At 38.9% G+C, this 26,081-nt stretch overlaps 1 protein-coding gene across 3 annotated transcripts in view; it reads right to left on the bottom strand.

Annotated features, from left to right (window-relative positions):
- FCRL5 (Fc receptor like 5) overlaps window positions 1-22,580 on the bottom strand; it is a 42,707-nt gene extending 20,127 nt beyond the window's left edge. For 2 of the 3 annotated variants that reach the window (XM_019932964.3, XM_019932972.3), the window contains exons 1-8: window positions 22,445-22,580; window positions 15,160-15,180; window positions 13,655-13,909; window positions 12,307-12,579; window positions 11,733-12,017; window positions 10,000-10,275; window positions 7,040-7,318; window positions 1,762-2,040 (exon numbers count right to left, since the gene is read on the bottom strand). In XM_019932964.3, the coding sequence (XP_019788523.2) occupies window positions 1,762-2,040; window positions 7,040-7,318; window positions 10,000-10,275; window positions 11,733-12,017; window positions 12,307-12,579; window positions 13,655-13,909; window positions 15,160-15,180; window positions 22,445-22,475 (1,699 nt within the window). In that variant the 5' untranslated portion in view covers window positions 22,476-22,580. The remainder of the gene's footprint in view (window positions 1-1,761; window positions 2,041-7,039; window positions 7,319-9,999; window positions 10,276-11,732; window positions 12,018-12,306; window positions 12,580-13,654; window positions 13,910-15,159; window positions 15,181-22,444) is intronic. The other variant, XM_019932980.3, reaches the window with a different exon arrangement.
- Between the last annotated feature and the right edge of the window lie 3,501 nt (window positions 22,581-26,081).

Here is a 26,081-nt window from a genome sequence, read left to right as displayed (position 1 = left end):
AGAAAGGAGATCCAGGAGAAGGTGAAGTCACTGAAGCCAAGGAAGGGAGGGTTTCAAGAAGAAAGAAATACTATTTCTGAGAGACCAAGTAAGGTGAGGATTGGAAAATGGCCATTGCATTTAAAGCCATGGGGGTCATTTGTGACCTTTGTGAGAATCATTTTTTATATAAAGGTCAGAAGAAACCAAATGTTAAATCCAAGAAGGTAAGGAGGATATGGAGACAATCTGTGCAACTGACTCTTTTTTGGAAGTGAAGCCATAATAGAGCAGTGGCTGGAGACATAAGTGGGACCAAGTTAGGGTTTTTTCTTAGACATGGGAGAGACACAGCACGTTAAATGTCAATGGGAAGGATCCTATAAAGCAGGAGAGAAAGTTGTTCAAAGTCTGAGAATGCAAGGAAGGATGGACTCTAGAGGTGGGATGGAGATGTTCACCTTTCATAGGAAGCAGTCTTCTATACCTTAGGAAGAGGAGGGATGAGTTACTGGATGGATACCGAGACAAACACTCAAATGGTGGTGGGAGTCGAGGGTGTGATTGTCTGGGAGGAAGTAAAGGTGTTAATGAACTGGGGGTTCTGTTGAGGTCTGAGAAAAATAATGATGGGAGGATTTTATTTATTTTAATTCCTGTATTCTTTTATTTTTTAAAACATCTTTATTGGAGTATAATTGCTTTACAATGGTGTGTTAGTTTCTGCTTTATAACAAAGTGAATCAGCTGTGCATATACATATATCTGCGTATCTCCTCCCTCTTGCGTCTCCCACTCTCCCTCCCTATCCCACCCCTCTAGGTGGTCACAAAGTACCGAGCTGATCTCCCTGTGCTATGTGGCTTCTTCCCACTAGCTATCTATTTTACATTTGGTAGTGTATATATATGTCCATGCCACTCTCTCACTTCATCCCAGCTTACCCTTCCCAATCCCCGTGTCCTCAAGTCCACTCTCTACACCTGCGTCTTTACTCCTGTCCTGCCCCTAGTGATTGGAGGATTTGAAGAAACAAGTAGAGGGATAGGAGGTTGTGATCAGGTGATTGGAGTAGTGTATGTACGGGGCAGTGGGTGGTGGAAAGAATGACAAGCCATTTGATTGAGTGGGTCATCCATGTGGACGAGTTATGGAATGATGACAGAGTGTAGGGTAGAGAGGAAGACTATGAGTGAGGTGCCAAGCCTGCACTGAAAGTGGGCATGACTAGGAGGTCAGCCCATGGGAGGCCAGGTAGGAGAGAGAGTGCTATAGCTGAATGAGAGGTAAGATGTCAGGAGAATGATGTTGAAAGGTCTTTTAGCAGGAGTTCTGGCTGGAGGTCTGAGATGCTCTGGGACAGGGGCAGGAGAAGCTAGAGAGAAATTCATGAGCCAGTGAAAGGATGAGTTGGCCTTTTTATTGATTGACTGACAAAGGAAACCCCAACTAAATCTCTTCTGAGGTGAGACATGTTGAACTTTATAATTTCCTTTCTTGCTGATCATTGTTGGCCAGGATGCAATTTGTGTTTTAAAAGCCTTTATTCCTACGTTAGGAAACTTTTAGTCACAATGCCTTGCACCGCTGCTACCAAGAGAGGCAAAGCAAGCAAAGGGAAGGTGCGAGTTCCTGAAAATGTAGAATACAGAACTCTCAGTTGGAGGCTGTGTAGCAGTGATGTCACACAGCAAATGGCCCTGTGGTACCTCCAATCTCGGCTACAGGTGAAGGTGGGGGAGATGGTCTGTCCCTGGCTGTGCTGTAGTTGGGTCCACTTACCTCTGACACTGAGTGACACTGTGTTACTGCGCTGGAACCCCTGGCCATTGTTGGCCTCACAGAAATAGTTCCCAGAATGCTCTGCCGTCAGAAGGAGGTTGAAGGAAGCTCCCCTTCCAGAGGTGCTTGAGCTGCTCTCCAGGCTGGCATCCTCATGATAAAACTGGTACAGGATTGGGGGAGAGCCTCTCCATGCCTTACAGTGAAGCTCTACTATGTCCCCCACCACAGCCTGGGCCCCGGGAGTCCTGAGGGTGAGGATGGGGTGAGATACTGGAACTGAGAGCAAAAATGAGTTAGTTGATACCAGGATCTTTTCCCATTGACTCTATTTTTATTTTTCAGAAGTTACCTCTGACGATTATTTGGTGACATTTTCTAGATCTTTTCTATGTGTAAGAACTCTTATTCTTATCAACACATAAACAAATACATAAAATACCCACATACATGCCTGGGATCACAGTATACATACTGGTCTATGACCTGATTTTTCCCCTTAGCAAAATATCATGAGCATCATTCTGTGTTATTACCTAAAGATCTATCTCAGTCACTTAAAAAATCAGCTTTATTGAGGTATAATTTACATGCATAAAATGCAACTCCTCTAAATTTAAAATTTGATAATTTAGGGTAAATATTGCTTGATTATTTTTAACAACAACAAAGCATTCCATGGTATGAATTTACTGTAATACACTGAAGCAATTCCTCATTATGGAACTTTAGGTTGTTATTGTTTTCTAAGTTTGAATAAGGCTGCATTACACAATTCTGTATATATATCATTGTATTTTGTCAATGCATTTCTTAGGATAAATTCTTTGAAGTGGGATTTCTGGGATTGGGATATGGGCATTTCAAATAATGATATATAATGCTAAATTTTTCTTCAAAAAGTTTCAATGAATTTACACTTGCACTAATAGCATGTAAGAGTTTCCTTTCCCCACCCTCTGATCAATTATAGGCATATAAATGCACAGGCTTATTTTTCTTATCATTTCTCTTTTCCTAGTTTTAAACTCTACAGTTGTTCCATCTGAAGAATTGACTTATTCTATCCTATGGGACCTTACAATTTATTATTTGATTTTTTATGGACTGCTAGTGAACTATAATCCATTAATGATGAGTTGTTCTCTATAAAGTAACCAGAAATTATTTACAAAATGAAAACTTTGAAATCTGTCATTAATTTTTATAAATTATCAAGTCAATTTTTGTTCTCCATTATGAAATAATAATAATCATGAGAAAATTGGTTTTTTTAATTTCCTCTTCTCCCTCTGGCTGATTTTCCTTTGTTACATATATTTTTTACGTTTTCAGCATTTATAATAGTTGCTTTCTCTTCTGTAACCATAACTCTCATGTTGCTTAGCCTTTGTTTTTCTGTCTGAATCAGTGGTTTTCAACCATATCTGTACAATATTTTCAACTGAGGATGTGTTAAAAAATATGGATTCTGAGACCCCATCTGAGAGATTCTGAATTTGATTGGTCTGGAGAGAGCTTAGTAAAAAGTCTTTTTTCAAAATTCTTAGGTGATTCTAATATGCAGCCAAGGCTGAGAACTACTGATCTGAATAGATTTAGTATTCACTTTTCATATCATAGTTTCCTCATTTGGAGTCTTTTATATTGATTCATACCTTGGCTGGCTAGAGTTTGTCATCAAGTAATTTTTCAAGAAGCTTTAATGGGTACTAAGTTCCCTGAATTCTTGCACGTTTGAAAATGTTTTTTTGATTTGATATAAAATTCTCAGTTCTCATTTCTCCTCTGAAAGTTCAAGTCTGAATACAATTCCTCTCTCTTTTAGCATTGACTTCTGTGTAAAGACTAAGACCAACTGCATATTTTTTCTTTTTGAGATGACTGCTATTTTTTCCTTTTTTTTTTACTGTGATCACACACACGTGGGCGCATGCACACACACACACGTATATTTTTAGCCTTGAAAGTCAATAACCTCATCAGGATATGTCTTTTGATCTACATATTCAAGTTTTCTTCACTTCAGGAAACATTTTTATTATGTCTTTGAGTTTTGTTTCTCTCTTTAGACACTTAATTATCCACACTTGTGGGCTTCGTTGTCTGATCTCCATATTTTACTTTCTTTTTGCCTTTTTCTGTGTCTTTCTACTTTGTATTCTGTATTATTTTCTCAAACCAATTCTCCATTCCAGTAACAGATTTTGGAAGTATGCATTCTCTTCTTAGTGCTTCAAATTTGGATTTTATTTTTAACATAGGTTTGGTTTTTCTCCTGAGCTCTGTTTTATATATATATATATATATATATATATATATATATATATATATATATATATTATTTTCTGTTATCATCTCTCTTTTTTTCTTAACATCTTTATTGGAGTATAATTGCTTTACAATGGTGTGTTAGTATCTGCTTTATAACAAAGTGAATCAGCTATACATATAAGATTCTCATATTGGACTTGTTTTCTTTATGGCTTTTACTTCAATGAATAAAATTATATTCTGAGTTTTGTATTTGCTTGAGAAAGCTGTGTGTGTGTGGGGGGCGGGTAGTGTTTTAGTGACCCAGGGCTGTTGATAGATTCAAAATGGGTATATCTTATTAGCTCACATTCCCAAGAAATTTCTGTGTCTTCTCTTTGGGGTATAGTCCCTTGGGGAAAAAAAAACAACCCAGATTATTCTGCCAGAAAGTCTGCATGGCTCACAGTGAAGCTTCTCAACTTGTTTGCTAATTTAGGGCTCATTTACTTCTGTTCAGTTGATATAAACAGTTGCAAAGATCAATGTTTTCTCCCTGCTCTTTTTTTCCTCATCTCTTCTCAAAGACTTTTTGTTCATGGAGTTACAAATGCTGACTGAGGACCTACTCTATGCCAGACACCAAGTAGGCACAGGGATGAGGTGCAGACCAAAACTGATAAGGTTCCATTCTCATGAAGCTTACACTCTGGTATTGAGGAAGACAGACACTAAATGGGAAATAAAGGGGTTTCAGATATTGCTAAATTTGAGAAGAAAATACAACATCATAATGAGAAAGAGGATGTCTTAGGGCTTGGGGCTTTCCTAGGTAGATTGGCTTCAGGCTTTGGAGTCTGGGCCCCAGATCATTTACATTTTTAAAATAATCTCTTTACTCAACAATTTATATTGGGGTAATGTCTTCCTTTGGCCATGTTTTATTTCTATGATCTGAAACAGCTATCGAGGAGCAAGAGGTCCTTCAGATCCATATGTTCCAAGATAGGACCATAGTAATAAGAACTCCAAGTGGACTCATGGGTTCCTAAGACCACAGACTGTAACAGAAACTTGCCTAATTTACAAATTCTGACCAGACCACACTTGCAGTTACAATCACACTCTGACCAATTCCTGCTCCCAAAGCCCTAAAAGTGCCTCACCTAACTCCCTGCTGTGAGAATTGATGAGACTCTGTGAAACTGATGCTCTCCCTTGCTTTGCCAGGTAAACAAGCTCAGCTCTGGGGCACCCACAGATTTCCCTGGTTGTCTTGTCTGGGGCTTTGACGAGTGTCGCTCAGCCTCTCCCTCACTCTGTTTCTTCCAGAGCTTCATGAATTCATGGCCTCTGGGTTCCTATTCCAACTTGAATCACAGAATTCTGGGGCTCTAAGGGACGCTAATTACTGTCTTATCTAACTTTCAATAGAAGGTGAAAACAGCAAGACAAAGAAAATTTAAAAGTTTTGCCCAAATTATGAGCTAGCTATTTTCATATCCAGGGCTAGAATTCAGATTTTCTGACCCACGCTGACATCAGACAACCCGAGCAAGGTCTTTTTCATGTACACTGGCTCTTTCTAGGAAACCTCAGAGGTCCTGCTGTGCATATCGTTCCTAGAAAAAGTATTTTCTTAAACGTAGTTCATTACATGTCACGTTGTCCCAAGTGACCCTGCTCTCTTGGCCATCATTTGTTGAATTAGAGGTGAGCAGTTGGTTTAAGAACATTCTATGTATGGACTTGCCAGTGGCCTATGAGGTGTCTTAGAGCTAGGCTGCTTGACTAGTTAGACTAGTTGGAAGCACCGCTTTGGCAGTTGGGGCAGACGCTGAAATACAGAGCAGGATGTCATACCTAGAAGTCCAAGGCAGTCAATGCTGAAATTAACAGGAGTTTTGAGTAAAAATAAGTTATAAGATAGAGTCATAAGAATGAGGGTGGAAAGCACTTAGGAGCAGTAAGAACAATGGGTCAGAAGGACATAGAAAGGAAATAGCTGATGGGCTTAGGAGTAGAGAATAATGAAAGCTTCTAGATCCTCAGACATCAGTATAATCTGTTTTTGAGAAATAAGTTGAATTCTGAGAGATCTCCCAGTTCTTATTCCATGAATCTGAATATAATGTCTTTCCTGTTTTTTGTTTTGTTGTTGTTGTTGTTGTTGTTTTTTAATCCCTGGATATCCTTAACAAACCCTCACCCACTGGAGACATCAGGGTTTTTTTCTTCTGACCTAAAATGATCTGATATACCAGATTCAAGATTTTTCTGTTTATATTTCTCTTCTCTGAAAAGAAAACTGAACTTTCACTCTCTACTAAACAAAGATTCCAAGTGTAAACAGAAGCAAATTTGCCCCTAAAATGACACTTTTTCATGGTTCCATGGGAAACCATGATCTGTACAACTATGGTTCGTATACCTTTATAAATGTATGTCATACTGCAACAAAAAATTTAAAAACATAATACAATGAAATGACACTTATTTTACTGGGTTAAGTCAAAGGATCACGGAAACCCCAGAAAACAAATGAGCTGGTTTCCAGGAAGCAATTTCCTCCCTTCCCTTCACCTTTAGCCCTCTTTAAACCTACTGGAAGAGCTTGAATTGCTTGAGAACACTTTGGAGAAAGTAAGGTCTTGCCCACTATATGCCCATATGACTGTGCTTGTAGCTAAATTAATATGTAAGTGTTATTGGGGAAATATGAGATGCTTCTGTGCATGGAGTTAAGAGAAATTGGCTTGGAGACTGAATATACAGGGCCTGAGAAGATAATTTGAGAAAACAAATTCATTTGGTAAAAGCTGGGGAAGGTGCTGAGCTATCATAGGGGTCTGGCTGAGCCAGGGATGGGTGAGATTAAGGCCCACAGATAGCTGGTTCTATAAGAAGGGAACCAAGACAGGCATGAGGTTGACTGGGGTAGGAAACTGGAAGATCCATGCAGACCTCTGAAAAGGTTGGTGTGAGAGGATCAGGGATGGGTCACTGACAGGAATCCAGAGCTTACCGGTGACAGAGAGTCTCAGGGTCTCACTGCTCTGGAGGCCAAGGCCATTGTCAGCTGTGCAGTAGTAGTTCCCAGAATGCTCTTCAGTCAGAAAGAATCTATAGGACATTGTTCTCCATAAAGTAGCTTCTATCTTCATGAGCAGCACACCTTCATGAAAAAACTGATACCAGATGGGCAGAGAACCTCTCTGAGCTTCACAGTCAAAGCTCACCTCATCTCCCACAAAAGTCCAGGTCCCAGGAGGGCTGAGGGTGAGGACAGGTTGAGACACGGGGACTGAGGGAAAGAAACACTTAGTCAAACAGGTGCATCTGACACTTCTTGGAGCTTTCAATCAGTGGCTAGTGAGATGTCCAGTCTGAAGTCCACTGGCCCTCAGGGCAGCCCAGTGCCTCCCAGGCTTTTCTCACCAGCTCTCTCCTGTTTTCCATGCTGGTCTTCTCCTTTCCCATCAGACCTGGCCCTTCTCTTCTCCTGTCTCCCTTTGTTAGGTGACTCTCATTCTTGTTTTCCAGAGGAAATGATGTTCTCTGGGAAGAAGTCTCTTATTTTGCTTCCACCAGACTGACAGATTTACCTTGTCCCTTCCCTTTGCCATATGACCATGGAAGACCTGTTCCCTCACCTGCCAAGCCTCTCTGAGTCTTCTTATCAGTCCCTGCTCTACACTTCTCTCTTTGCTGGGATTGGCCTCAGGCCTCTGCCCTTGGTCCATTTCTGTTCCAGATTCACATACTCTTCCAGGATGCTCTCCTCTGTTCCTACACTCTCCCTGCATCCAGCCTGACCCTCTCTATTTACAGGTGAGAAAACTGAGTCAGGAAAAGGTTAGGAGATCCACCTGTAGTCCCTCAGCGGGCTGTTTTCAGGGCCAGATAGGACCTGAGTCTGTCTCCTTACTCATGGTCTAATGCTGAATCATATCATCTCCTTGAAAGTGGAACTGGAGTTTGCCACCAATGAAGGAAACAGCATAGGGCTCTACAGAAGCTATTTTCCTCTCACTACCACAACTACCTTAATAGCTTTCAGTGTAAGATGGCATCAGATACTGGTAAAGTAGGTGGTGTAGTTTGGGGTGGTGCAGTAACCATAGTTACATGGTTGGAGTAACTGTGATGTTGCTACCTGTCTGTATCCTACATGGATTTGCACATTGGTTATTGCCAATAATTAATTGTTGATTGGAACAACAGATATCTCCACAACTCTGGGATAGAGAAATGATTTGAGAACTACTAAGATTGATTGGAAACTCAAGCATCTGGGGATTTGAAGGATAAAGAAAGAAAAGAGAAAAACAGTGAATTCTGTAGATGCCAGGGACCAAGGAGGGGGAGAGAGACAGATGCTGCAGACATATTAAGGGGTGTGATGGTATCTGAACTTGTTGAAAGATGAGGCCCACAAGATAGAGACAGTTGTTCAAAGGCCTGGGAACCAATGGGGATATTAGAATGGTGTTATGGACTGAACTGTGTCCCTTCCAAATACATATGTTGAAGCCCTAATCTCCAATATGATTGTATTTGGAGATAGGGCCTTTAAGGAAATAAATGTCAAATGAGGTCATAAGGGTGGGGCCCTAATCAGATGGGACTGGTGTCCTCATAGAAGAGGAAGAGAGAGGCCTCTCTCTCTCCCAGGGCACAGAGGAAAGGTCATGTGAGGACACAGAGATAAGGTGGCCTACCACAAGCCAGAAAGAGAGCCCTGATTAAATACCAATCTTACTGGCACCTGATCTTGGACTTTTAACCTCCAGAACTGTGAGAAAATAAATTTCTGTTGTTAAACCACCCAGTCTGTGGTATTATGTTATGGCAGCCTGAGCAAACTAATATAGATGAATTGGGGAAGAAGCAGGAAGTAGGTAAGGGAGTAGAGATTTGTTGGGATTCAGTAACAGGAAGATTAGACCCAGGAATCGCTGGACTATTTTTTTTTTGATTGACAGAAAAATCAAAGACTGCGTATCATCTAAACCAAATAATGGTGAACTCTGACAGCATCTGGACCCTGAAAAATTTTCACAGCTGTGTTAGGAGAGTTTTGGTCAGACTGTGTATTTTACTGTTGATGATTCACTGTAAGGAATTCCTGAGAGTGTGGTCACAGGAAGGAGCTCAGATCTGCCAAGCAGAGGCAATGAACCTGCCGTGGTGCCATGTGAACCAAAAGCCTGTGAATTTCTGAAGCTGCAGTCTTTAGATTGTGGGGTAACAAACAACCTGATCCTGTGACTTCTGGTGGTCAGACTTAACTCACTTCTGATGGAGAGTGGCCTCTCCTCACTGCCTGGGTCCCCAGGTCATTGTCTGAGTACAGGAGTCATTCCCAGAATGTTCTGTGGGCAGAGAGATTTAGGGATGTTCCTCTACTATAGGGGTCTGGGGTCCTCAGGATTTCAGCCTCATGATAAAACTGATACAGAATTGAAAGAGAGGCTCCCTTGGTTTCACAGGGAAGATCTGGAACTCTATCTCATTCTTCCCAATATCCTGTGCCCTAGGAGCCCTGAGGGTGGTGAAAGGATGTGTCATTTGGAACTAAAAGAGACAACGAGGTAGTGGGAGGGAGGGAATCCCTGCACATCCTTAAATCAATGAGGCTTACGAAGACACATGGCCCCAGATTGTTCCAGTTCTAAAATTCTGTTTGTTCTGGCTTTATCCCAGGAGCCACTGCATTTAAGCTAAAAAGTAATTTGTAAATATGAAGAGTCCAGACATATGCCAATCACTGAGTACTTTCTCTGACCTCCATTTCTAGGAGTTTCCAAAAGCTCCCATAACTCCTTCTATCCCTAAATCCCACTCCTGTTAGTCTCTAACTTCTGGTAGATTATTCAGAGTAGTAAATTATTGGCAACTATCAACATTCACTCCCACCCAACCACCTTGTGGTTTTCACGAAGTTTGAAAAGCCATCCTTCAGACAATATCTGGCAGACATACCTTTCACATTGATGGTCACTGGGTCACTGCGGAAGGAGGAACGACTATTGCTGGCAACACAATAATACTCTCCATCATGGCTTTTTTGCACCACAGGGATCTTGAATTCTGTTTCTGAGGAAGTGTGAAGCTTTCTTTCTGTCCTCAGCTTGAATTTGCTGTACCAAGAAACTGTGATGGGGCCTGGAACTCCATTTACTGAGCAGATGAGCACCAGCTCCTGCCCTTCAAACACCAACTCTGGGCGAGGGTATATACGGATGTCAGGAACAACTTCTAAATGAATAAAAATGACATGTGGGATTCTTGGTATTGGGGTGTCACAGAATGAGTCATAGAAGAAGAGTCTCAGAATGGGAAGGGCTAAGTCTGCTGACCCGATGGGAAGTTGGCCTGGAGTAGAATTGGGCTTGTTCCTTGGGACGAGGGAGAAAGTGGTGGAGCGACTGTGGTCCATCCATGGTTTGGGAGAACTTCAACTCCCTAATGAAATTGTGGAGCATCTGGCACAAGAAAAAGAGGCAACCCTGCCCACCCTCCCCTCATGCCCTACCTGTTAGAACATGGACTAATCATTCTAGAAATTACACCCGGTGCCCAACAGTGGTGTTGCTTGTGGGGGAAGTGGTGGATGGTGAAGGGGCCAGGAAGACCTGCCATCAGAGGTGCTTGTTCTGAAGCTGTGACAACTGCAATGGCTAGCTGGAAATCAATCATTGGCATATACAGAAAGCTTGCCCTGGAATAAGCACTTCTTAACACCTCTGCCAGTCAGTTAGATGATCAGAGGATGTGGACACATAACAGTCCTCCTAAAACTGGGAAAATCTGTGATGAAAGTGTTCTATACTCCAGGTGGTTGTGGTTTTACACTAGGATGTTGGCTTAGGGCAGTGCCTTTCTGAGTCATCCTGGGGGCTTGAAGAACAAGGGAAGATACCTGGGAACAGAGAGGGAGTAGGGTTTGAGACTGGGGTTCCATCAATTATGCTAGGGGAGATCCTATGCTAGAAATTACTATTTTGCAACTGTTGGGTAACACCCTCTCCACTTCCTTTCAATTTTCCAGTCCAAACCAGGGACCTAAGGAAAACCTGTTGACTGTGACTGGAGAACAAAGATTAATAAATTCTGGATAGTGTAGAAGAAACATAGAACCTTCTTTTTTGTTTAGGAATGGGAGTGAATTTATGGAGAATGCTACCACTTTCACCCCTTCCTCATTCAAGAAAGTATGCACCCCAGATCTGCATCTTTCCTAATGCTCAAACACGTCTCCTATGAGATGGGTCAAATTTAATCAGAAGAGGCATTTGACAATTGGTTAGCACTCATGCATGAGGACCTACACAGTTTCAGAGATGTAGGGAAAAGTAATCGTGGATAAAACACCATCCTTAAAGACAGCAAGTTGAAACTATTTACTCCCCAATCTCCTGTCCTTTGTTTTTTTATTCTTAAGTGCTCTGCTCCAGGGATCTAGCATTCTAGGAATCTGTCCATCTGGCTGAGCAGAGTCCATCCAGCCCAGTCGGAGGGCTCTGCCACAGCCCATGGCTTATGCCTATAGGCCTACCAGGAAAAAAAAATGGTGTCAAGGAAGAGAAACTTCGGAAGAAAAAGAAAGAGTTGTATCTCATGGGATTGAAAGAAAAAAATAAACAACTGTTGTGCCACTCTGCCCGGCTCTTCCCAGCCCCAGTCTTAGCAAGTCTCACCTCACTAACACTTACTTTTCACCTGTATCTGTAATCTCTGGCTCTGTTTCTGGACAGAGGGATTCATGCTCTGTGCCTGGCACCAGTAAGACCCTGAGTTTTCTCTCCATATGGTGTGGATCCAGAATTCTGGAGAGCTTCCCCAGCCTGACCCCAAGGACCTTCTGTCTCTGAAGAAGTGAAACTGGAGCTGGACATCTGGCCTCTGTGGAGAGAGCTGGGTCTCACAGGTCAGAGTCACTGCTCCTCCTTCAGTGGGCTGGGTGGAGCTGGCTCTCAGCACAGGACGTGGAAACAGCTCTAGAGAGAAGAATCAAAACAGTCCCTGGAGCAGTGAGGCTTGTAACTGCTCTGGAGAAAAACACAGTTCATCCTCAGCACGAGCAAGCAGAGCATACAAAAGCAGGCAGAAGAGATGCCACCTTTGATTACTAATATCCTTCAGCCCAAAGCACAGTAATACTTTCTCTGTTCCTTGTAGGACTGTGCCCTGAGGTTCAATGGTATTACAGTCCACCCTCTTTATCCTCTACAATCTCAGGGGTCCTCCTTTAGACTAACCTATTTCACAAAATAATGAAGGCTTTACCTTGGACTTCGATTTTGACCGAGTTTGAAGAAACCAACTGATCATCTTCCTTAACTCCAGTACAGTGATATTTGCCGTTGTCCTTCAGACTTGCCTGATGAATATGGAAGTCAGTCAACATTTCCACTGGTATCTCCACAGTGTGATCTTCCAGGACTTTTTCATTCTTGTACAGCTTTATAGTTTTCAGTACTGTGTTTGCCTTTGCTCGGCATCTCAGAATTACAGATTCTTCTTCAAACACATCAAGTGGAGCCTGCAGGATCAGGTTGGCTGTAGGAAACACATGGAGAGTTGTCTGTTTCATCTGATTGTTTCTCCCTTCTTTTCATTATTATTCCAATAGATTTTATAAGAGAGGGACTAGGAAAAAGGATTCTTAAAATAATTATCATTTCTTTTTTTCTGGTCTTATCGATCTATCTATCTATTTTATATTTTATTTTTTGGCCATGATGTGCGGCTTGCAGGATCTTAGTTCCCCAGCCAGAGATCAAACCCGTGCCCCTGAAATGTAAGTGCAGAGTCCAAACCACTGGACCACCTGGGAAATCCCTCTTTTTTTCTGGTTTTAAAAGGAACACATATGTTTGAGAAAATTTTGTAAACGGAAATATAAATTAATCTTATCATCACACCACCCAGATTTTTTCAAGTTCTTTTTTCTATGTACATGTATATGAGAGTCTGTGTGTATTTCTTTTCTTTTTATGAAATTAAAATATTTATCTACTTGATAACTTGCTTTTCACTTACTTTGCTATGAACACTTTCCTATGTCATCAATATCATTCCCTAATCTGGTTTTCAATGACCACAAAGTTTTCCTACAATGGCAGTAAGGTAATTCATTTAATGAGTTTTCTTTTCTTGACCATTTAATGTTCTTCAATTTTGGTTGTATATATCTATGATTATTTCAGTAGGTAAATTCTTAAGAGGGGAATTGTCAGGTCAAAGAAGCTCTTAGCTCTTTGCTACTATACTGCTTCCTTGTTCACTAAATTAAAGAGCATTATAACTAGAAAGATACTGCTTCAACTCAAAACAGGTGGCTTTAGGACAGAAATGGAAATTTCTGTCTATCTATATAACTATCTATCTATCTGTCAAATATTAACAAATCCTCATGTAAATTATTATTCCTAATAAATTTTATAAGCCTCAAACTATACATAGTTTCAGAAACCATTCAGATAAATTGCTTCTCAAATTTCCTTTTTCCCGAGCAGCTTGTAAAATATATAAATTCCTGGGCCCTATTTCTATAGCTTTTGAATTAGTAAATCTAGCTGAGTTCTGGGTAACTTTATTATTACTAAACTTTTTTCTTTCATTTCTTTCCCACCTGGAGAAAAGAGCAAGCCCACACGATTACTCAGGGGTGAGTCCTGGGCCTGGCATCTGTAATCTCCAGATTCATGGACCTCATGGGTGTTTCCTGAGGTTTCACTTTGTGTTTTTTCCATAAGATACCAACGGTACCATTTTATTTTCTCTGATGCATCCAAGTGAAATGCTTTGCAAGTCAGTGTCACATTCTCTCCTTGGAAGACAGTGGTCCATGGAGAATGGAGGAAAACTACAGGTTTTGCTTCAGTTGCTGTGGATGAAAGAGAAAGAATCTGAGGTGGAGTGGCCTGCAGTCCCCATCACAGTGGTTTGTGAGGCCCAGACTGGAGGTCCTGGCTTTGGCGAATCCCTAAGAAACCCCCCTGGGAAGGTCACTGATTGCTCAAGTCTGTGTTTCAACCAAAGCACTCACCCAGCAGAAAGTGATTGCTGAGGGGATGACAATGAGCAAAATGATTTCAAGAGGGTGATACCAGGAAAGGTTCACTGCCAAATGTCAATGGGAAAAAAATGGTAGGTTAGTCTGTTATGGAATTGGATCCTGGGAAATGTCATCCCCTGCCCCTGCCACTTCATCATGTTCATAAACTCATAAGAACTTCCCAGGGAGTTGTTAAAATCACAATTTTGCACTTTCCAAAAAAGGATAAATCATATTAAGATTTTGGCACTGGAAAAAGCTTGAGAGATTAACTTGTCTAACACCTTCATCTTATAGATCATGTCCAGGAAATGCCCAGAAAAATCCCATCATAGCTAATTGTGGTAGAGCAAAGAATGGACAAGTTGTTAGCTAGAATCCAGAGGTGATCTAATTAAGGATGAAACACTGGGCAGCTGATTTTGGACAGGAGAGAGGTGGTAGTGAGTTCTTGCTATTTATGAGTCCTCAAATAGCCAAAATACTCTGACCCAAAAGATTGGCAATTAAGTGTTAGAACTTAAAAAAAATGTGGGATACAGACAATTTGTCTCCTCCCTCAATCTCCTCTTTTTGTGTATTTCTTTCTTTTAAGGGACCATTTGTTGGATGTTCTTATGCTCCCCACACATTTCCTGGAGGATTTTACTCCTAAAACTTCAGAGAAGGCAACATTCCCACTGGTATCTGCACAGTGTGATGTTTTCAGAGAAGTTTTGCAGGCTTGTTGATTGGAAAACGTCTTATCCCAAGTCCTGTGCATTTGATATGGAGTTAAGATGTCCTGCCTTGTTATCTGGGGTCCATCTGCAATAGGAGTAAGTGCAGGACCTAGTGAAGGCCAGGAGTTGCTTGTACATTTGCTGCTTCTTCCAGGGAGGGTCAGAGGATGACCACATGGCTATCCTGGCTCTTAGGCAATGCCAATAGACCAGGTGACACTTTCACATCTTTGCCGACCTCAGCAAGAGAAACAGGAGATATTAGAGATCCTCAGGCAATCATCACAAATATTTCATATTTATTAGGGAGACACTCTTATCCAGGGACACTGAAGTACATAAGAAAGGAGAACTCACCAAATTGTCCACTGACAGGAGCTGTAAAAATATAAAGAGCCAGAGATGAGCACAGAGCAAGGAATCTTTGGCTTTTCAAAGGGAAAGCTTGTTTTTTTTTTCATTCATTTATTATTTCTTTCATTAAAATTTATTTTTTAATGTAATAGTCATTTGTCAAATGTCTATTTATACTGGTCATTGTGCTTGGACTAAAGCGTGAATAAAAAAGATGAATAAAAAAATGGTATCTGATAAAAGAAGTTGATTGGTGGGATAAACAGAAACCCTAAGCAAAATAATATAATTATAATACAGGGTATAAGTGCAGTAACAGAAATACACATGGGCATCTTGAAGGCAGAAGGGTCACCCATCCCAGTATGCAAGGTCTGTGTATGTGAGTCAGTGTGTGGCAAAGAGGGTGGGTGGACCATGAAAGATACCTGAAGGAAGTGATGCTTGAGAAGACTGAATGAGAATATAGGAGTCAGCCGGGCAAAGGTGTTTGTGTGTGGCAAGAGCTGATGGGGGGTATAATTAAGACAGAAAGGGCACAGATGTGAAGAAATATCACTGGTGTTTAGAAGTTGAATGCAGGAGTGGTCCTGGAAGGTAGAGAGTTTAGGGGAAATCAAATTAGACAGATAGGCAGGGCCTAAGTTATGGATGGTATGTAGCTATGGTTTCATCATAAAAGTAACAGAGAGCCATGGAAACGTTTCAAGTAGGAAAGTGACAAGATTAAAAGTTGTAACTTATTGGAGCACTCTGGCAGATGTAAAGCAGAAGGACTGGAGGGAAGGCAGAGCAAGAGATGATGATATTTAATTTTCTTCAGAATGTTTATCTGAAATTATCTTATTTGCTTGTTTACTTTGTTTGTTTACTTTCCCTTCTCTAGAATAGAAGCTATGTGAAAGCAGGGACTTCTCATGTTCACCAAATATCACGCAGAATTTATAACAGTGCCTGGCTTATAAGAGACATTTCATAAACATTTATTGAGTAATGAATTAATTAAAGTACTAAGTTAGTAAGTATCTCTACTTGGGAGAATACGGGTTTGAGAAAGGGGTATTGGAGAGGCAGAGGAGGCAAAATTGACTAGTTTGTAAACTGATTACACATTCCAGATGAGGGACAGATTTGATTCATTCATTCAACAGAAATTTGTGGAATGCCAACTGTATCTAGGAACTGGACAAGACAATGGAAATCCAGCAGTGAGCAAAAGGGATATTATCTCTGTCCACATGGGGATGATGAGAAATAATCCAAACCTAAGTGTTATAATCAGAGCAATGGATTATTTGCCATTTTCTAAATATCTTGGCACCATGGATTTGTATTGTTTTGTAAGTAGCTAATATTTTTCTGAGTGTATTCTCTGTGGTAGATATTCACATACATTATTTCATGTAATCTTCTTAACTATCCCTATGAGGAAAGTTCTATGATTATCCCCATTTTACAGACCAGAAACTGTTTAAGTAGCTGTTAACGGCAGAATTGAGTTTTTAACCCATTTATTTGAACCCATCCTGTTTGACCCCAAAGCACATGTTCCTGGCCATTACCCTATCCTGCTCCTTTGTTTTGGTGCCACACAAGGATGTGCTTCCTATTTCTGGAGTATTCCATGCAGCTTCCAACTATGGGGTCTTTTTTTCTCACATTGTGCTGCACCTCTTCCCTGCCCCTTCCATCTCCTACTGTCTATCTGTTTCATGAAGTCATTACCAGCTACTTGGCATATAGTTTTTAACCACTTTTACGATCATTGGTAACTTTGCTTGGACAATTGTTTAACTGAGATCTTGTTACATAGATATTTCTTGTACATTGGCCTTGTTGAAGGTCCTTCTATATCATAAGCTTCCTAAGCACAGAAATGCTGCCTCCCGTGTCTTCCCATCATTCTCAGCACCTAGCATAGTGCTGTGTATTAATGTTACTAAATAATTTGTTGAACAAATATGTTTTATTCTAATATTTTCAACTTTGGTAAAAAAAGAACCAGTTGATATGTGTGAATTGATAGACTTATACACACCCACAGGCACAAAGAGAATGTCACATGTTGGGAGTGACATGAACAAGATGGTAGAAGAGGAGGTCTCTAGTCTTTGTCTCCACCCTCTACAGAAACAAAGTTTTGGCAGCCATCTACAAACAAAAACTGAGAGCTTTGAGATCTAGAGATTGTGAAACCCCATTGGAGCCCAAGACCAAGGAGGGCCACTTTGAGAAGACAAGCACATGCGCTGGTAGAAGACTCACTGACTATGATCCCAGCTACAGAATGAAAGCTGCCTTATTCTCCTGTAAACTCAACTCTAGCTCCACTTGTCCATTGTCTTGCCACCAGCCTTTTCTGCTGAGGAATTCATGCTCATCCATGCCCTTGGTTGCAAGCCCACCAGCCTCAGACCTGAGTTCTATTTCTGAAGCAGTTCTGTGACTGAGATCCAGTCACACTCTACTGTAGTTCAAAGCAGTTTTGCCTGTCCAGGGTTCTACCCAGGGACCCAGTGAAAGCCACACCTGTAGGCATCCCTGACAACAGAACTTCATGTCTTGAACTTGACTGTGGTCCTAAAGCCATCCTGTGACCAAACTCCAGTACCACTCTACTGAAGTTCAGGGAAGTCCTGACTTCCCAGGGACCAGCCAAACAACCCAATGAGAGAATGCTCAGGGATCTAGCAGAAATCACACCCATCCATGCCCTTGGTAACAGGTTTGCCAACTTCAGACCCAAATGCAGACCCAGCAATAACCATGAGATCCAGCTCCAGCCAAGCTCAACCATGATCCTGGAGGCAATCCTATAAGTTCATGGAAGAAGCAAGAGTATTTAACAGTTCAAACAAGTAAATACCAGAAAGAGTGTCTGCTTTTCTAAATTCACAGACACCAATGCAGAGCTACACAGATCATATTTTTCAGGCAAATATGACAACATCAAAGGAAACTAATAAAGCTCCAGTAACTCCCCTAACGATCCATGAACTGCTTGACTAACATTTCAAAATAATAGTCTTACAGAAGCTCGATGAACTATAAGAAAAAGCAGACAAGTAAATTAATCCACAAACAATAGATAAACAAAATGAGAAGTTTAACAAAGAAATAGAAAACATAAAAAAGAACCAAAACAAAAATCTTGGAGCTAAAGAATACAATGACTAAGCTGAAAAATTCAATAGACACCTTCAATAGCAGAAGTGATCATGCAGGAGAAAGAATCAGTAAATTCAAAGACAAGCCGTTTCATATTACCCAGTTAGAGGAACAAAAAGAAAGAAGACCAAAAAAGAGTGAAGATGACCTAGGTGGTTTATGGGATAACATTAAACCAATCAATATATGCATTATTGAAGTCCCAGAAGGAGCAGAGAATAAGAGTGAAAGATTGTTTAAAGAAATAATTAAAAACTTCCCAAATCTAGGGAGGGAATTGAACATCTAGATCCATGATTCCCAAAGGATCCCAAATAAGCTAGACATCAAAAGTCCAAGACATATTATAATCAAACTCTCAAAAGTCAAAGACAAAGAGAAAGTTTTGAAATCAGCAGAAGAACAGCAACTCATCACACACAAGGGAACCCTAATAAACGTACAGTGGATTTATCAGTAGAAAAATTGCAGATCATGAGAGAGTGGGATAATTAAAATACTGAAAGAAAAAAACCCTGCCAACCCAAAGTACGATACATGGCAAATCTGTCCTTTGAAAATGAAGGCGAGATAAAGACTTTCCAAGATAAACAAAAGCTGGGAAAGTTAACTACCATAAAACCTGTTGTAAAGAAAAGCTAAAGGAAGTTCATCAAGTTGAAATTAAAGAACACTAACTAGCAACATGAAAACACATGAAATTATAAAATTCACTGTTAAAGGTGAGTATATATATGGTTTGACTTATGATTTTTCAGCTTTGTGATGGTGCAAAAGCAATACACATTTGGTAGAAACCATACTTTGAACTTTGAATTTTGATCTTTTCCTGGGCCAGCAATATGTGGTATGATACTCTCCTGTGATGCTGGGCAGCAGTAGTGTGCCAGAGCTCCCAGTCAGCCACACAGTCAAAAGGGTAAACTTACAACAATTCTGTATCTATACAGTCATTCTGTTTTTCACTTTCAGTACAATATTCAATAAATTACATGAACTATTCAATACTTTACTATAAAATAGGATTTGTGTTAGATGATTTTGCCCAACTGTAGGCTAATGTAAGTGTTCTGAGCATGCTTAAAGCAGTTTAGGTTAGGCTATGATATTCAGTAGGCTGGGTGTATTAAATGCATTTTAGACTTACGGTATTTTCTACTTATAGTGAGTCTATCAAGACATAACCTCATCATGAATTGAGGAAGATCAGTATAGTTATATTCAGACTACTCTGAATACTGGGTCTTATTCTATTCAGTCTGCTATGAAAAAAATGCCATACTGGGTAGCTTATAAACAGCAGTAATTTATTTCTCAAAGCTCTGGAGCCTGGAAAGTCCGATATCAAAGCACTGGCAGACTCATCTCCAGTACAGTGCACTTCATCATAGACAGCTATATTTTCACTATAATCTCATATGGAAGAAAGCATAAGAGGGCTCTTTTTGGCCTCTTTTACAAGGGCACTAATCTCTTTCATGATGGTTCTGCCCTCATGACATAATTATCTCCCAAACGTCCCACCATCTCCTAATACTATCACCTTCGGTGTCAAAATTTTAACATATGAAGTTTGAGGGGAAACAAACATTCAGACCATAGCATCCTATATAATGGTATATAAATCACATTTAATTCCAGTGAAAAGAGTTTAAAAAGACAAAAGTATTAAAAATAACTATAGCTAAAACAATTTGTTAATGTATATACAATACAAAATATGTAAATTGTGATATCCATAACAAAATGGGGGGGAGAACTAAAAGTGTAGAGTTTTAATATGTGATTGAAATACATTTCTTAACTTAAATTGTCTGTTATATTTTATAAGGTCCCATAGTAATCACAAAGAAAAAAACTGAAATAGGTACACAAAGACCCCCAAAAGCTAAAACTATCTTGAACCAGAAGAACAAAACTGGAGGCATTATACTCCCTGACTTCAAATTTTATTACAAAGCTATGGTAATCAAAGCTAACATAAAAATAAACACACAGATCAATGGATCAAGAACAGAGAGCCCAGAAATAAGTCCACACTTTTATAGCCAACTGATCTTCAAAAGGGGTGCCAAAAACACACAAGGGGGAAAGAATACTTCTTCCTGTAAATCATTCTACAAACACTGAATATCCACATGAAAAAAAAAATTGGATCCTTATATATCACCATGTACAAAAATCAATTCAAAGTAAATTAATGACTTAAATATATGACCTGAAACTGTAAAACTACTAAAAGAGAACATAGGGAGAAAGCTTCTTGGCATTGATCTGGGACATGAGTTTTGGATATAACCCCAAAAGCATAGGCAACAAAAGTAATAACTAAAACAAATGGGATTGCATCAAAAGTAAAAGCTTTTGCACAACAAAGGAAACAACAATATAAAGAGTAACCTATGAAATGGGAGAAAATATATGCAAACCATATATCCAATAAGGGGTTAATATATAAAATGTCTAAGGAACTCTAACAAATCAACAGCAAAATACAAATAACCTGATTAAAATACAGTTAAGGACATAAATAGATATTCTTAATAGAAGACATAAAAGTGTCCAAAAGTATATAAAAAGATGCTCAACATTAATAATCATCAGAGAAGTGCAAATCAAAACCAGGAGATAACACCTCACACCAGTTAGAATGGCAAAATAGACAAAAGATAGACCAAATAGACAAAAAGATAACAAGTGTTGATGAAGAAACCTTGTACACTGTTGGTAAGAATATAAATTCACATAGTCATTATGCAGAAACAGTATGGAAGTTCCTAAAAAAAATAAAAGTAAAACTATCATATGATCTAGCAATCCCACTTCTGGGTATGTATCTGAAGGCAATAAAATCAGTATCTTGATGAGATTCCTGCATTCCCATATTCATTGCAGCATTATTCACAGTAGCTAAAATATTGAAACAATCTAAGTGTCTGTCAACTGATTAATGGATGAAGAAAATGTGGTGTATAATAATATTCCGTTGCATATATATATATATATATATATATATATATATATATATGCGCAACGGAATATTATTCAGCTTTAAGAAAAAGAAAAAAATCCTGCCATTGTGAAAACATAGATAAACCTACAGGACATTATGCTAAATGAAATAAGCCAGAGAAAGACTAATACTGCATGATCTCACTTACATGTAGAATCTGAAAAAGTTGAACTCACAAAAGCAGAGAATAAAATGGTGTTTGCCAGGCAGTGAGTAGGATGTAGGGGAACTGGGGAGATGTTGGTCAGAGGAAATGAACTTTCAGTTGTAAGACGAAGGAGTACTGGATATCTAATGTAGAGTATGGTGACTAATAATGTTTTGTTGAAATTTGCTGAGAGTTCATTCTGAGTGTTCTTACCACACACACACACACACACACACACACACACACACACACGGTAATTATGTGAAGTGAGAGAAATGTTAACTAGCTGATTGTTGTTATTACTGTAAAATATATGTATATCAAAACATCTCGTACATCTTAAATATATACAATTTTTATTTGTCAACTATACTTCAATAAACCTGGAGGGAAAAAGAAAGAATGTCATGAATCAGGTTTTTCCCTTGTCTTGCTCACTTCTCCCTGTGAGTCTCGGTCTTTGTCTCCCCCTCCCTGTGTTCTTTATCTGACAATCACAGCTGTGGTTTGCATTTGTGTGCAAAAGAAGGAGACATCTTTTGTATTAGAAAACTTTCCTTCCCATGTCCAGCACCATGTTCTGGCATTGTCATACAAGGGATAAACACTCTTCCTCTGCAGAGAGAAAACTAGGGTCTTCTCTGAATGAGACAATATGAACAAGCAAACATAATACATTTTCTGGACTTTATCAAGTAATATTTGTTGTAGAAAAAAATGAATAAACCCTTAAGTGTTGTGGTCACTGTGGTTTCCTTCTTTGTAAAGTTGAAGCTCTGACCACTCTTTCAGCCTCAAGGGAGAAATCGCTGAGCTATACTGTGAAGCCAGAGAATATAATCTCCCCAGGCAGAAAAGAATCTCTGAGCAGGGGCTGAGCCCCAAGAAAAGGCCAGGTCCATGGTAGAGAGGTGCTGTCCCAACCCCACCCAGGGCCCACGTTGAGCTGTTCTACTTACCCAGGACCAGCAGTGATACCCACAGCAGCATGAAGACTTGGCCTGCCCAGGGCTGAGACCAAAAGAGAGGTTTTCTCAGGAATACCAGGTTTGGCCTTGATCTTACAGTTAGTTGTACACTGTCACAGTAGCGCCAAAGAAGACATCTGAGAAACAGCTTTTTCAAAGAGCAGGATGCATTAGTAAATTAGAAAAAAGGAAGTGGAAGTACCCATCCTTAACTACTAATCAAAGTTTCCTGCCCAGTGATCAAAGTGAAAAAATAAATGTTAGGGTTTTTAAAAAGCTCATATCCTTGACCCCACATTTCTATTGCTTGGAAAATACCTTAAGGAAAGTATGGAAGATAGCTCTAAAATAATGTTTTTGTGACATTATTCATAATAGCCAAAACACTTGAAGCAACATAATAGGACTGCTTAAGAATATTCTGATACATCTAAACAATGACATAAAATGCAGACATTAAGAATGAGATAAAGTTGCACATATAAGAAGGCAAGACAACCTTGATTAATGTGAAGAGAAAAAAGTGAGGAGTAGATTGGTATTTGTAGTAATAACACATTGGGGTAGATGTAAAAAATAGAGTACATGTGTGTATAAACTGACAAAGTATTCTTTTTTATTTCCTGGAAAGTATACCTAAAATAGTGGTTATATTTGAAGAACTATGGATGGGAAAGAGACATTTTATTTTATGTCTTTCTATACTGTTTAACTTTTAAAAAATTACTATGTTTGTGAATTGATTTTATAACTTTTTAAAACTCAAGTTTCCATCCTGGTATACTGACAGCAAAGATCACTAAGACATTAGCTGCCATGAGAAATGCCAGTTCCTTATTTTCAAATAGTTTTCCCCACCCTTTCTTTCTGAGTCCATACCTTGGTCTTCTTAAGGGGACATTTAATCTCATATCTGCAAATGCATATCACCTTACATATATTATGTTATATCCTACCTACTTCATTCTGAGACAAGAAAAACATGTAAGGGTAAATAGAGATTATTCCATCTCAGTCCAGCAGAAGACCTCAAGGGAACAAAGAGCTTTTACTTGCTTTTGAAGCTAATACAAATAGCTCTGCTACATATATTCTTGTATAGGTCTCTCGGTGCATGTGGGCACACATATCTGTTGACTATATACCTGGGAGAAGAATTCCTGGCTCTTAAAATTATTTTAGAAGGCTCAGTTTAGAAGGTACTGCTAAATTATTTTGGAGAGTGGTTGTGCTAATTCCTACCTTATCAACCAGTGTGTAAGAGTTCTTGTTGCTGTAAAATATTTACTGATATTGGTATTATACTCTTGTAAACTTTAGACACTGTGCTAGGATTATCTTAATGCAGTTTTAATTTTCATGTCCCTGGTGAATTATGCAATTGAACATCTTTTCATATTCTAATTGGTGAATTGGATATTCTTTTAATCTCACTGGTCATTTTTTCTTTTCTTGCCTTAAAATACAAATTTTATTTCATCTGGCTTGCAATTCTTCTTTTGTGATATCATTGTCTGGTTTTGGTAGTGTGATGTTGGTCTCATAAAATGACTTCAGAGGTGTTCTTTCCTCTGCAATTTTTTGGAATAGTTTGAGAAGGATAGGTGTTAATTCTTCTCTAAATGTTTGATAGAATTCACCTGTGAAGCCATCTGGTCCTGGACTTTCATTTTTTGGGAAATTTTAAATTACTGATTCAATTTTATTACTGGTAATTGGTCTGTTCATATATTCTATTTCTTCCTGGTTCCGTCTTGGGAGATTTTATCTTTCTAAGAATTTGTTCATTTCTTCTAGGTTGTCTATTTTATTGGCATATAGTTTTTTGCAGATGAAATGATACTACAGATAGAAAATCCTAAAGATGTCACCAGAAAACTACTAGAGCTCATTAATGAATTCAGTAAAGTTGCAGGATACAAAATTAATATACAGAAGTCTGTTGCATTTCTAGATACTAACAACAAACTATCAGAAGAAAAATTAAGGAAACAATCCCATTTACCATCAAATCAAAAAGAATAAAATACCTAGGAATAAACCTACCTAAGGAGGTAAAAAGCCTGTATACAGAAAATTATAAAACACTGATGAAACAAATTGAAGATGACACAAGTGGATGGAAAGCTATACCATGTTCTTGGATTGGAAGAATTAATATTGTTAAAATGACCATACTAGCCCAAGACAATCTACAGATTTAATGCAATTCCTATCAAAATACCAATGGCATTTTTTTCCCAGACCACAACAAACAATTTTAAAATTTGTATGGAAAGACAGTAAACCTTGAAGAGGCAAAACAATTTTAAGAAAAAAGAACAGAGCTTCCAAACAGCTTGAAACTAGGTATTGAGATACTCCTCTTAGGAACTCTGAGATTTCTTGGCATATCCTCAAATACTGGGAGCATTTAAAAATATAGTAGTCTGTTTGACGAAGCACAAAGATTTGAGAGATGACAAAGAGCTGGAGCAGGGTTGAATAATAAGTTTTATCTCCTACATGAGGCCACTCTTCAATATTGGGAGAGGGCTTCATTTCATCTACTGTATACAAACCATAACAGAGTCAAGCAAAGTAAAGAAACAGAGGAATATATTCCAAATAAAAGAACAAGATAAAACCTAGAAAGAAAAAAAAACCTTAATGAAATAGAGATAAGTAATTTACCTGATAAAATGTTCAAAGTAATGGTCATAATGATGCTCACTGACCTGGGGAGAAGAATGGATGGACACAGGAAAACTTCAACAAAAAGAGGGAAAATATGAGAAAGTACCAAATAGAAATCACTGCTGAAGAATACAATAACTGAACTGAAAAATACACTAGACACATTCAACAGCAGACTAGATGAAGCATAAAAGAGGATGAGTCAACTTTAAGACAAGGCCGTAGAACTCACCCAATCAGAGCAGCAAAAAATAAATTGAGTAATTTTTTTTTTAAAGTGAAGATAACTTAAGGAGCTTATGAGGCAAAACCCAATGGACACACATTCAACTTATAGGTGTACCAGAAGGAGAGGAGAGAGAGAAAATAGCAGAAATCTTGAAGAAATAATGGATGAAAACTTCCCTAACCTGGGTAAAGAAATAGACATCCAGATCCACGAAGTTCCGAGTTTAAATAAGATGAATCCAAAGAAAACTACACCAAGACACATTATAATTAAAATGTCAAAATTAAAGACAGAGAGAGAATATTAAAGAGCAGCAAGAGTGAAATATTTTGTTATGTATAAAGAAACACTCATAAGACTAACAGTAGATTTTCCAGCAGAAACTTTGCAGGCCAGAAAGGAGTGGAATGATATATTCAAAGTGTTGAAACAAAGAATAAAAATCCAACAAATAATACTCTAACCCAGAAAAGTTATCTGGTAGAATTTAAGGAGAGAGAAAGAGTTTTCCATACAAGCAAAAGCTAAAGGAGTTTTCACCACTAAACTGGCCTTACAAGAAGTGTTAGGAGGACTTATTTAAAATAAAAAAAAAAAAGTTTAATTTCTAACAAGAAAACATATGAGAGAAAATATATAGTAGGTAAATATATAGTAAATTTAGTGGTTTAATGGTTTAGTGGTTTAATATATAGTAAATTTAGTGGTTTAATCACATAAAGC

The sequence above is a fragment of the Tursiops truncatus genome, chromosome 1, assembly GCF_011762595.2.
Source record: "Tursiops truncatus isolate mTurTru1 chromosome 1, mTurTru1.mat.Y, whole genome shotgun sequence".
Lineage (NCBI taxonomy): Eukaryota > Metazoa > Chordata > Mammalia > Artiodactyla > Delphinidae > Tursiops > Tursiops truncatus.
The sequence above is the reverse complement of the archived record's forward strand: the minus strand, read 5'-3'. Positions and strand labels throughout refer to the sequence as shown.